At 54.8% G+C, this 13,193-nt stretch overlaps 1 protein-coding gene across 1 annotated transcript; it reads right to left on the bottom strand.

Moving 5' to 3' along the window:
* Positions 1 to 1,130: 1,130 nt before the first annotated feature.
* On the bottom strand, positions 1,131 to 4,391 carry LOC125621833 (C-type lectin domain family 2 member D-like). Its single transcript, XM_075119384.1, has 3 exons — positions 4,219 to 4,391; positions 3,202 to 3,305; positions 1,131 to 1,568 (listed from the first exon to the last, which is right to left on the bottom strand). Exons 1-3 carry the CDS (start codon positions 4,336 to 4,338, stop codon positions 1,442 to 1,444), a joined length of 351 nt encoding a protein of 116 aa, XP_074975485.1. The 5' UTR covers positions 4,339 to 4,391; the 3' UTR covers positions 1,131 to 1,441.
* Between the last annotated feature and the right edge of the window lie 8,802 nt (positions 4,392 to 13,193).

Genomic DNA, 13,193 nt, shown 5'->3' with positions numbered 1-13,193 from the left:
GGCAGGAGACAGATCACTTGATCATTGCCTGTTAGGTTCACTCCCTCTGGGGCACCTGGCGTTGGCCGCTGTCGGCAGACAGGATACTGGGCTGGATGGACCTTTGCTCTGACCCAGTATGGCCGTTCTTATGTTCTTAGCCAAAGAATACACTTTGTGACTTGAAAGAAAACCACACCTATGTAGCTCAGCTCTGCCGGCATGGTACTATTTAAAAGGGAGCGTGCATGAGGATTTATGGCATTTAGAAGACACCTTTAATACTTAACATCTGAGCGATTGTTGGGGCACTTTGGAGGCTCTTATGACTGCAAAACAATCAGCTGCTGGCTGCATTTGAGAAATGCTGTTCTGGAGTCTAAACGAACAAGGCCTTCCCTTAGCCACATGCTGGGGAAATGAGGTAAGACTCCTTCTCATGAGATCACTCCCTCTCAGCTGCAGAGAAACGCTTGACAACGTGACCCTGAGTTTAAAAGGTTCAAAAGCAGAAGGCACATACGGAGTTTAAACGAGACACACTTATTGCTTGAGGGCCCCACTGCCTGATTTTGAGATCTTGGCTCGTTCAAGTAGGTGTGAGTTGTGTAAGTGTCACTTCTAGGAGTCTCATTTCGAGCCCCTTTCGAGTGCAGTCTCTTTTCCCATCTGTCAAGGTTCCTTCCCCACTTTGAACTCCAGGGTACAAATGTGGGGACCTGCATGAAAACCTCCTAAGCTTACTTTACCAGCTTAGGTTAAAACTTCCCCAAGGTACAAACTATTTGACCCTTGGACTTCCACTGCCACCACCAAACGTTTAACCGGGTTTCTGGGAAAGTGTTGTTTGGAAACGTCTTTCCCCCCAAAATCCTCCCCAAAACCTTGCACCCCACTTCCTGGGGAAGGTTTGGTAAAAATCCTCACCAATTTGCATAGGTGACCACAGACCCAAGCCCTTGGATCTTAGAACAATGACAAAAGCATTCAGTTCTTGAAAAGAAACCTTTTAATAGAAGAAACAGTAAAAAGAAAAGGATCACCTCTGTAAGATCAGGACGGTAAATACCTTACAGGGTAATTAGATTCAAAACATAGAGAATCCCTCTAGGCAAAACCTTAGGTTACAAAAAGACACACAGACAGGAATATTCATTCTATTCAGCACAACTTATTTTATCAGCCATTTACAGAAATCATAATCTAACGCATATCTAGCTAGATTACTTACTAAGTTCTAAGACTCCATTCCTGTTCTGACCCTGGCAAAAGCCTCACCCAGACAGACACAGACCCCTTTGATGTTCTCCCTCTTTCCAGCTTTTGAAAGTATCTTGTCTCCTCATTGGTCATTTTGGTCAGGTGCCAGCGAGGTTATCCTAGCTTCTTAACCCTTTACAGGTGAAAGGATTTTTCCTCTGGCCAGGAGGGATTTTAAAGGTGTGTACCCTTCCCTTTATATTTATGACACCATCACATACACCTCAGGTTTGCTACAGATCCACCGTCTTCCCATGTAGCACCGTGAGCGGCTGACCCCTTTCTCGTCGTTCAGATACGCGCAGTCACCTCCTCCTCTAAAGTGAAACCTGCAACACAGAAGCCAGGGAGCTGCAGTCAGGCAGAGGCCAGGCATTTCACACCAGTCCCAGCCAGGGGAGCCGTTCTCCACAGTGCAGGCCTGAGTGCGGAGCAGCTACTCTCCCAGCCCCTCAGGAGCAGAGCTCAGGACAGCGGGGGCTTTGCAGAACCGCTGACTGTTCCTGACCCTCTATGCTGAGCAGCCCACAGGGGTGCTGGAGAACGGACAGTCCCCAGCAGGACAGAGAGAATTTGTTAGACTGATTGTCAAAGGGACCGGCCCCCTAACAAGAGGGCAGACCATCACCAGAACCAGATGACTGAGCCGGAAAAGCGGGGGGACAGGAGGGATCTCGCCTCCTTGAAACACATGGAGCAGAACCAAGATGACACTGAAAGAAGAAATTGCATTCAGGGGTTTCCTTTTCCATTGATCTATAACTCTTGAGCTTTCCATTGGGGATGGGGGAAAAAGAGAGTGTTGAAGAAGTTCCTTTGTGAAAGCATGTGTTCCTTGTTTGTAACCCTCACATGACTCTCCCAGAGTTCATCTGGTGTGGAGGGTAGAGCTCTTGGGACAACATGCTTCTCGGGAGATTTGGGAGGGTTCAGCACTGGTTTTGGGTCCTACAGCAGCTGATCTGCAGGGTCCCACATCCTAAGGAGCATACCAGACAGGGAGTCTGTACCCCAGGAGAGTGCCACAGAGGCCCGAACTCAGGACAGTGTCTGGTAGCTCTTCAGACCCAGTGAGGCTGGAAGCAGGTGGGATCCAAAGGTTGGGTCCAATACAGCAGAATGGGGACTGTCCATTGGGGAGCCCTGACCCAGCGCCAAAAGAGCCTGATTTTTCAAAGTACTGAAGTAACCCAGACCAGAGAAGTGGGGGGGTCTCCATCCCCCTCTAATGGCTGGCCTGCAAAAGAGCTTTATCAATGGCGGGGGGGTTCAGTTAAAGAAGTGGATTCTTTCGCTCCTATGGCAGAGGCTCATGCTTCTACTGCTGAAGTCCCAGGGTTCAAGCAGCGCTGGTTTTGTGATCACACTTGGAGCCCACTGAAACCCATTGCGGGGTGTTGGGCAGCCATCACTACTGTACCCCGTTCCCGTGGGAGCCCCAGGCGTCCAGCACCTGTGAACCGCAGGCTCCTTTAACATCGGTGCCTTGTTGCGGATTCAGAGGCCTCACCAGCCAAGTCACTCAAACCTGCCGGCTGCAATCCCCAGCGGGACCTGCACCTGCCATGCACTGCTCGGCATGCTGCCCTCTCTAGCAGCCACTGATAACCTGAGCTCCCTGCTGCCTCCTTTCCCCGGGGGGGGTCAGACACCCCAGGGACCTTGCTGAAGAGGGCTGGGGGAGAACAGCGAGTGTCCCAGCTGAAATCCCAGCGCGCTGCGAGGGCATCTCTGGCTGTGGCGGGCTCTGTCTCCGGCCCAGCTCCGTGCTGCGGGGAGGAGCCGAGAGTTCAGGGACACGCCGGCTCCCATCGGTCTCCGATACACGCAGGACGCGAACGGACCAGGGTCGTGTCTGGTTGTTTCACTAGCACTGAGTGGTGGATCTACCTGAGCTCAAACAGCTCAGACACCAGAACCCCAAGCCCAGGGGATTAGTCCAGAGGGGCGAGAGAGACTCACAGGTGGTTGAATTTGGTGCTGTTGGTCCATTTCCAGGGCTGACCCTGTTCCCTCCGGAGGCCGATCCAGTGGTCCTGGACACCCTTATGGCGCAGCAGGAATGCCTTCAAGAAAGCCGAGGGACAGCAGGTATCAGCCCCAGCTCCGGTGCTTCCCCACCCCCACCCCTCCAGGGCTCTGTGCCGCAGAGAATCCCAGTCTCATATTCATAGAGTATCAGGGTTGGAAGGGACCTCAGGAGATCTTCTAGTCCCACCCCCATCCCCAATTAAATCATCCAACAGATTTTTGCCCCATATCCCTAAATGTTCCCCTCAAGAATTGAACTCACAACCCTGGGTTTCGCAGGCCATTGCTCAAACCACTGAGCTATCCCTCAGTTTATTTTTTGGGGGGGGGGGTGTTCCCCTGCTTTTTGCAAAGTACAAGATCACCCAGGCAGTATTAACCCTCCCCCTGCACAGAGCAGCCCCACCCCTGTGCTCCCAGTCACCCGCACCCCAAGTGCCCCTGGGCTGGGGGCAGCTGTTGGGTCTGAGCTCTCTGCAGAGACCTCTCTTCTCACAGATCAGCCCCCGCTCACCACAGCAAGGCAGGAGGAGGGAGCAAGTCAAGCTGAAGTGGGAGCAGTCAATGTGAGAGGATCCCCTCCTCCCCCCCTCCTCAGCTGGCTGCTCCTTTCCCATCCCCACAACAGGAGCACTGGCTGGGTTCTCAGTCCCACTCCGCAGCCAGCAGGCCAGGAGCTGCCTGAGCCAGCCCTGCCCTAGACAGAAGCTGTCTCCCTATTTGGGGAGGGGGGCAGCTGAGAATGGGCAATCCCTGTGATCACACACAGACAGTAGGGCCCTGGGCCCAGCCAGGGCTGGCGTTCAGCAGCTGGAAGTTCATTCACTCTGGCCTCCCAGCACGGGAGGGCTCAGAGCTGCTCCTCACCCCACGGGGCAGAGCCCAGGTCCTACTGCAGCAGCCACCACTGTGCCAAGATCAGTGTATGGCAATTCGAGAGTCTCTCACCATTTCCTGCTCACTGTCGATCCCAGCCAGGGAGGCACCCGGTGCACAGCAGCGGCTCCGGTTGTCGGTCCAGCTCCCTTCCGTCTCTGAGAAATAGTAGCATTTCCCTCGGTATCCCATCCAGCCGTCCGGGCACGAGGGGCCAGCAGGGGGGCACAGATCAGCTGATGAAAGCTGAGCTGTCAGCACTGAGAATGAGACAGTCACATGGAGGGTAAGAGTTGCATCTAGAATTGGGCATTTGATTGGTACAAAAATTGGTCAACTGACCAGTCAAATCTGTCAAAGAGTGGTCAGATATTTTAAAATACCAATTTATCAGAATTGGTTACCTCCCACCAGGAACAAAAAAGAGCAAGACGTCATTCTCTCCAGTAGGTTTAGCTTTCGATAGATACGGATCTACCTATTTTTTTTTAAAAAATGTACTTCACTGAGTTATTTTAGCTCAGAAAAAAAAGGCAAAACAATGAAACCAGGTTCCGGAAAACACAAGTGAGGCTCCAAGACGCAAACCGAAAGGCAGGCTGCCTCCTACCCCCAGGGCTCTCGCTGGAGTATTTGACTGTGGCCAAACAGGCAGTCAGTTGACCGGCTTGCCAAGCCCATTGGGACCCCCAGCTGGGGCTGGACCATGGCAATCAGACGCAGGGGGACGGAGACGTTTGTCACTGTAAATTTGCCTGGCAAGAAGGATTCCAGGGACACTCCCAGCCTGCGAGGGACTGACACAGCTCAGAGCATTTCACCCCAGGCACAAGATCAACAGCTGGACGTTCAACCTCGCAACAAACAGCAGGTGAACAACTGAGAAGAACTTGGGAACTTTCACACAGGGACATGAAAGCCACAAGGGGGCGCCAGAAACCACAGCAACCGGAAGTGACCTGTTGCACTGTGGGCCAGGAATGATGGAACTTAATTCACCTCCTACCTGCAGACTTTTCTCTCCCCAAACACAGCAGCAAGAAAAGCACTTTCTGGAAGCCCTCACGGCAGTGTAACCCTTTCAGAGCCATGAAAGAGCAGCAGTGGGGTCACCCATAAGTGACACCAAAGAGGATTTGAAAGACCTGTCTAGTTGAGAGGAGTCGGACTCAAACCCCTCCAGATGTTTTCGAGCACGTCACTTTTGTTTGCACCACAGTAACTCGGTAACTGGTTTTCAAGCCTTCTCATGTGGCTGGTGCTCAGCGAGCAACAGACACTCTAAGTCTGGAAGAGTTAGGAAACGTGGCAGCGGTGATCAGAAAACGAGCATGTGTTCACCTCACACACAAGCCATGTCTGACCTTGTAGATTTAACTGTCCAGTGCACGGTAGCCCACACCCCTGCCCTACTGAACTGAGCAGAGAAGTCAGTGACTAACAGTTGATGGCACAGGCTGTCTCCACCATCCATCTCCAGGTCAGATGCCACATGTTCTGCAGAGCTCCCTGCACCTGCAGGTGTGTAACCAACCCTAAGCTCACAGATTCCCACCTTACACAGTGAGAGCCAATGCTGCCCATTGCAATAGCCTGCCATTACAGCAGGGAGCTGGGATTCAGGGCCCATCTGTATCAGAGCAATCTGCACCAGTATAATCACAGTGACACAGTGACATCAGGGCAAACACCTCCTGGAGATGCGCTGGAGCAGTGCGGCTCGCTCTGGTAACTTCCTGCAGCGAACTGCACCAAGGCAAGCTCCTTTGTGCACCAGTGCAGTGTGTCTCCTTTAGCGGTTTGCACCAATTCAACTGCACGGATGTCATGACATCGGCACAGAGGATTCCTAATGCAGACAGACCTGGATTCAATCCCCTCTGCCAGCTGCTAAACCCTCCTGGGGCCCAGTGATCAGATCCCAGGGCAGTAGAGAAATCCCATCCCCAACAGCCTCCAGCACGCCCTGCCCCAGTCGACGGGGGGATACAGCAGGGTTCATGTTCACGGCAAACAGACGCCCTCTGCACGAGCACACGCTGTCTGGGCAGCCCGGGGGTGTGAATGGTGCTAAGGGACCCTTCATGGCCAAGCTCAGCGATTGGGGGGTTTCCACACTGCGCTGGTGGAGGGGTCTCGACTGACTTCTACGGCTCATTTCAGTAACACTGCAGCACCTGCCGCCCGGCCACAGGCGTGACCTGAAGATCCAGGAAGGCCAGGCTGGTAACCTCAGAGCAACACAGGGAAGGCAAAGGGCTCAGGGATGCGCTGCACCCTGTCCCATTGGACACACTGGACAGGGACTGTTTCATGGCGCATGGCAAAGGCGACTTGGGTCCAAAGTGCTCAGAGATGGGCTGAGGGGCTAATGTCAATCAGATCGTCCCGACACAGAGAGTGCCCAGGTGCAGGGGTCTGGGAGGGAGCAGGAGGAGGGTCGGTGAGGAAGATCTCCCAGGAATCCTCTGTCCCAGGGGCAGAAGCCGGACAGGCCGGGAGGAGAGAGTGAGCGTGGTAGGTCATGGGGGAATGGGATGCACGGAGATCGTAGATGGAGGGGAAGGGAGCGGGGCGGAAGCTGGGAACTCACCTGCCAGAGCAATGATGGCAGCGATCAAAGGAGACGATACAACATTCAGTGCAACCACAACTCTACGGGTTGGACTTTTCTTGCAGTTACAAGGAGGGTCTGAAACAGAAAGACCCGTCAGGCAGGGCTGGGAGGACACGTCTCACTGACAGCACCGGGGCTGGAGCTGCCCTGGAACATGCACCGTTCTGTCGATTGCTCCTTCTGTCAGACACTCTGGGAGGGGAGCCCAGAAGGTCAGGCAGACCCCCCCACCAAGGGCAGATGGAGGGTCCATGGCTCCCTAGAGCTACCCTGGGGCTGTTACCAAGATCCGGCTCTGGCTGGGTAGCAGGGCCTCAGAGCAGCAGCCGGGCCATGGTAAGATGCAGCTGTGGGGAACTACAGACCCTCCCCCTGCTCTGGGCAGGGAGCCTGGGGGGAGGGATACGGACCTGGGGCTGCTCTCAGCCCCCCACCCCAGGCAAGTGGAGGGTCATCCATGGCTCCCTGCAACTGCCTGGACTCCAGCTGCCAGCCAGAGGTGGGGTGGGGGGACCTCAGGGGGAAGAGGAGGGGGAGGGGCGGGGCCAGCGGACAAAAAGTGGGAGGGCCACGCCCCCTTCCAGCACCCCAGGCAGTCTCAGTGTCTCTCTCCAGCCTGCCCCCAGGCAGAGATGCCCCATTACCTGGGTTCCCTCCAGTCTCCAGGTGTCCATTGCCATTAACACACAACTCCTGCAGCGGCTCTTCACTCTCAGCAACCCAGCTGCTGGCCCCATTGTCCCTCTCAGCGACACTCAGGCCACAGACGCTGCTGCAGGTGCTGGGCTGGGGTCGGCTCCTCTCGGTCTGAGTGGGTCCGATTTGGCAGCAGCAAAGCCGAGGCAGAGGTCCTGGCCCTGGCTCCCCGTCCCTGCTCCAGACTCTCCAGCCGATCTGAACCCGAGACGGACCAAGCAGGACAGGTCAGGGGTGGGGGAGGCCATTTGTGGTTTCTTGTTCCCTGCCCAGCAGCCCAACCCCCTGCCAGAGGCGGTGCCATGATGATTAAAACCCCTTAACTCCTATCGGCCCATCCGCCCCCAGGGCCTCAGAGACCTGATGTCCTACGGGCCCCTCCCACCCGTGACAGGTACCCAGCTGGGGGGTGGGGGAGAAGACCCTCCTCACACACACAATCCTCCGAGAAGTAAGTGTGGGTCGGATATCAGAAGGGGAGGGGCTGGGGCTCGAAACAGCCTTGTCCCTGGCCCAGCCCCCTCCTTGGAGGGCGGGACTTGAACCAGTGTCCTGCGCTCCTCTGCCCAGCCCCTCCTTTCCCTTCCGGGGGGACTCTCCCAAACCCCCCCCCGCTCTTCGGCTCAGGGCCTGCCCCCCGAATCACCCCCCTTTGGCCCAGAGTCCCAGCCCTTCGGCCAAGGACAGGCCCCTGCCACTGCGCTGCCCTCCCCATGCGGTCCCCAGGCACCGCCCAAGCCCCGCCTCCCCTTCGGAGCCCCACCCCCCATGCGGTCCCCAGCCCCGAGCCCGAGCCCCGCCATCCATTCGGGCTCCGGTCCCTCCCCCTCCCCATTTGGTCCCTGAGCCCGAGCCCCGCCCCCCATTCGGGCCCGAGCCCCGGCCCGTCCCCCTCCCCATTCGGCCCCACGGTCCCCCCTCGCCCCAGTCCGGTGGTGGCTGGAACCGGCCCGCAAACCCCGCCGCACAGCAAGCGAGCCGCCGCCGAGCAGCCAGCAGCACCCACCCACCCACCCGCGGCCCGGGCAGGGACCCCTGGGACCCGGAGTCTCACCCGCGGGAAGAGCGCCCGGCGCCGCAGCCCAGGGAGGAGCTGAGGTCCCAGCAGCCAGGCGGGCTCGCAGCGGATCCCGCCCGGTGAGTTCGCAGCCGCAGAGCGACCGAAGAGCGACCGGCTTCTCTGTGACCCCCGCGCCAGCTTCGTTCCCACGTGGGTCTGAACAGCGGAAACGTCCGTGCCCGGGGGTCACCGCAACAGCGGCCGATCCCCGCCCTCAGCCCCGCCTCCATTTAACCCCTCGACTCCCGGCCGCTCCACTCCCCACAAACCTTCCCCCTCTCTCCCAGGCTGGCCGGGTACCCGAGCGGCGTCCCGCTCAGCCCTGGGCAAAGCTCCGATCGGGGCTCAGTCCTCGCCCTCCCTGACCTGCCTGCCCTGCCCGCCCTCCTCCTGAAACCTTGTCCTCCCTCTGCCCTCCCCTGCTCCCCCCACCCCCGACCCCTCTGATCGCTGCTTCCCCTCTTGCCAGCTCCCCGGGGCCCTTCCATAGGCTCTGTCCTTGGTCCCCTGGGGCTGACCAAATAGTATATAAACACATGGGGCGGGGAGGGTCCTTACTGGTTTGTTTCGGTGTAACAGTGTGTGACAAGGAGGGGGGAGGTCTTGAGAAAAAAAAAAAAAAACCAGTAAATGTGACATGGTTTATGTCCAGCCTCCCTCTTCTGTTCTCTTCTCCCTCTGCCCCTCCTCTCTGGGTTGTCTCCTCTGTAAACACAAATTCAACTCCCCTCTCCATGCTGACAACTCACCCATTTGCCTCTCTGCACCAGCCCCATCTCCTGCTGGCCAAATGAACACCTCAGCCTGTCTCTGGGACATCTCCTTGTGCCTACCTAGCTGTCAGCTCAAGCCCAACATGGCTAAAGCAGAGCTCTCTGTCTCTCCCCTCCTGTCCAAGCCCTCTCTATTACCTCCTTTCTCCATCGCTGTGGACAACGCCAGCATCCTGCCTGTCACTCAGGCCCATAACCTGTCATCTTCCACTCACACCTCTCTCTAGGTCAGGGGTGGGCAAACTTTTTGGCCCAAGGGCCACATCGGGGTTGCAAAACGGCATGGAGGGCCGGGTAGGGAAGGCTGTGACTCCCCAAGTTGCCTGGCCCCCACCCCCTATCCACCTCCTCCAACTTCCCGCCCCCTGACTGACCCCCATCCCTAACCGTCCCCTCTGGGTCCCCATCCCCTAACCAACCCCTGTCCCTGAGTGCCCCAACCCCTGTCCACACCCCTGCTCCCTGACAGCCCCCCCCCGGGATTCCCACACCTATCCAACCCCCCCGTTCCCCATCCCCTGACCACCCCCCCCAGAACCTCCACCCCATCCAACTGCCCCCTGTCCCCTGACTGCCCCTTATCCAACCCACCCCCCACCCGCTTACCACGCTGCTCAGAGCAGCAGGAGCTTGCAGCCACGCTGCCCGGTAGGAGCAGCAGGCCAGAGCACCAGCGGCACAGTGAGGTGAGGCCGCAGGGGCGAGGGGACAGCGGGGAGGGACCTAGGGCTAGCCTCCCCTGCTGGGAGCTCAGGGGCCGGGTAGGACAGTCCCACAGGCTGGATGTGGCCCGCGGGCCGTACTTTGCCCACCTCTGCTCTAGGTCCTCACATCCAGGGCTGTGCTTAAGTCTTGTGGTGTTTTCCTGCATAACATCTCTAAGATACAGCCTTTCCTCTCCATCCACACAGCTAAAATTCCCATCCAGGCTCTGATCGCATCACATCTCAGTTACCGCCACATGCTTCTCTTTTCCCTCTTCCCCAGCTCATATCCATTCAGAATATTGCTGCAAGCTGCAAAGATCATTCTCTGAGCCCACTGCTTTCACCATGTCACCCCTCTTTGCATCCCTCCACTGGCTCCCCCTTCTCTCTTGCATCAAACAGAAGCTGCTTGTCTTCTCTTTCAAGGCCCTTCACGTACTGTCCTCTCCCAACTGGACATGTTTCATTCACCGTACCAAGGTGTTGACTCCCACCTCCAATCGGTCCATGCTGCCAGCAACACCCACTTGTTAAATTTTCAGACAACCACCTTCATGCTTTCTGCCGCATGCCCTACATGCTCGGGAGAAGAGCCCCTTAAACATTCGCAAACCTACCTCATTATCCACCTCCAATTCCCAAATCAAAGCTCTTCTTTGCCCTGGTGTCTACCAAAAATTCAACAGCCTGTCTCCTGGGGTGCTGAGACCACTGCCTATCATACAGACCGATACACTCTCATTATTTCCTTGCACTCCCCTGTCTGTCTGTCTCCATCTGTCTCTTGTCTTATACTTAGATTGTCAACTCTTTGGGGCAGGGACTGTCTTTTGTACTATTTTGTACAGCACCTAGCACAATCGGGTCCTGATCCATGACTGGGGCTCCTATGTGCTTCAGTAATACAAATAACACAGGCTAGAGAATGTCACTATTATGGCTTCAGTGCCCTCCCCACCCACCACCAAAAAGCAGCAAAACAAAACAAAAAAAAATCAACCTCCCAGCTCAAAACGTATGTCTTTACACTCAGCTGGCGAACTCAATGTAAAGTACTAGTAGAGGTGAGGGAGAGGTGTCTTTTACCTCGATGTAGCTAGTTCAGGAATGCTATATGCTCAGCCTGGTATTTACCTGGACAAGTGACACAGAGGTTAAAGCCACCTGTGCCTTGTCTGAGGCACTTATCCTGAAGCACTTACATGAGAGGAAAGTGATCAGGAACAGTCAGCATGGATTCACCAAGGGAAGGTCATGCCTGACTAATCTAATTGCCTTCTATGATGAGATTACTGGTTCTGTGGATGAAGGGAAAGCAGTGGATGTATTGTTTCTTGACTTTAGCAAAGCTTTTGACACGGTTTCCCACAGTGTTCTTGTCAGCAAGTTAAAGAAGTATGGGCTGGATGAATGCACTCTAAGGTGGGTAGAAAGTTGGCTAGATTGTTGGGCTCAACGGGTAGTGATCAATGGCTCCATGTCTAGTTGGCAGCCGGTGTCAAGTGGAGTACCCCAGGGGTCGGTCCTGGGGCCGGTTTTGTTCAATATCTTCATAAATGATCTGGAGGATGGTGTGGATTGCACTCTCAGCAAATTTGCGGATGATACTAAACTGGGAGGAGTGGTAGATACCCTGGAGGGCAGGGATAGGATACAGAGGGACCTAGACAAATTGGAGGATTGGGCCAAAAGAAATCTGATGAGGTTCAATAAGGATAAGTGCAGGGTCCTGCACTTAGGACGGAAGAACCCAATGCACAGCTACAGACTAGGGACCGAATGGCTAGGCAGCAGTTCTGTGGAAAAGGACCTAGGGGTGACAGTGGACGAGAAGCTGGATATGAGTCAGCAGTGTGCCCTTGTTGCCAAGAAGGCCAATGGCATTTTGGGATGTATAAGTAGGGGCATAGCGAGCAGATCGAGGGACGTGATCGTCCCCCTCTATTCGACATTGGTGAGGCCTCATCTGGAGTACTGTGTCCAGTTTTGGGCCCACACTACAAGAAGGATGTGGATAAATTGCAGAGAGTCCAGTGAAGGGCAACAAAAATGATTAGGGGTCTGGAACACATGACTTATGAGGAGAGGCTGAGGGAACTGGGATTGTTTAGTCTGCAGAAGAGAAGAATGAGGGGGGATTTGATACTACCTGCTTTCAACTACCTGAGAGGTGGTTCCAGAGAGGATGGTTCTCGACTATTCTCAGTGGTAGAAGAGGACAGGACAAGGAGTAATGGTCTCAAGTTGCAGTGGGGGAGGTTTAGGTTGGATATTAGGAAAAACTTTTTCACTAGGAGGGTGGTGAAACACTGGAATGCGTTACCTAGGGAGGTGGTAGAATCTCCTTCCTTAGAAGTTTTTAAGGTCAGGCTTGACAAAGCCCTGGCTGGGATGATTTAATTGGGGATTGGTCCTGCTTTGAGCAGGGGGTTGGACTAGATGACCACCTGAGGTCCCTTCCAACCCTGATATTCTATGTTTCTATTCTATTCTCCACACAGATTTTACATCAAGTTAGCTATCTCCGTGTAAACACACTTTTGCAGTGAAGACAATGCCTGGGAGACTCCTACCTCAAGCCCCTAACTTCTGGTTGAGCTAGAAATTATTTGCAACATTTAGGAGCCCATTGTTTGAAAGAGGTTAAACACACACAACATTTCTCCATTTTATCTTTGTGCAAACTACAGCACTCTGTGTAGTCAGGTTTCAGAGTAGCAGCCGTGTTCGTCTGTATTCGCAAAAAGAAAAGGAGGACTTGTGGCACCTTAGAGACTAACCAATTTATTTGAGCATAAGCTTTTGTGAGCTACAGCTCACTTCATCAGATGCATAAAGTGGAAAATACAGTGAGGATGTTTTTATACACACAGACCATGAAAAGATGGGTGTTTATCACTTCAAAAGATTTTCTCTCCCCCCACTCCACTCTCCTGCTGGTAATAGCTTATCTAAAGTGATCACTCACCTTACAATGTGTATGATAATCAAGGTGGGCCATTTCCAGCACAAATCCAGGGTTTAACAAGAATGTCTGAGGAACAGTGTGGGGGAGGGGGAAGGAATAAACAAGGGGAAATAGGTTACCTTGCATAATGACTCAACCACTCCCAGGCCTAAGTTAATTGTATCCAATTTGCAAATGAATTCCAATTCAGCAGTCTCTGGTTGGAGTCTGTTTCTGAAGTTTTTCT

The sequence above is a fragment of the Caretta caretta genome, chromosome 14, assembly GCF_965140235.1.
Source record: "Caretta caretta isolate rCarCar2 chromosome 14, rCarCar1.hap1, whole genome shotgun sequence".
NCBI lineage: Eukaryota > Metazoa > Chordata > Testudines > Cheloniidae > Caretta > Caretta caretta.
Note: the sequence above shows the minus strand (reverse complement) of the source record. Positions and strands in the feature narration are given on the sequence as shown.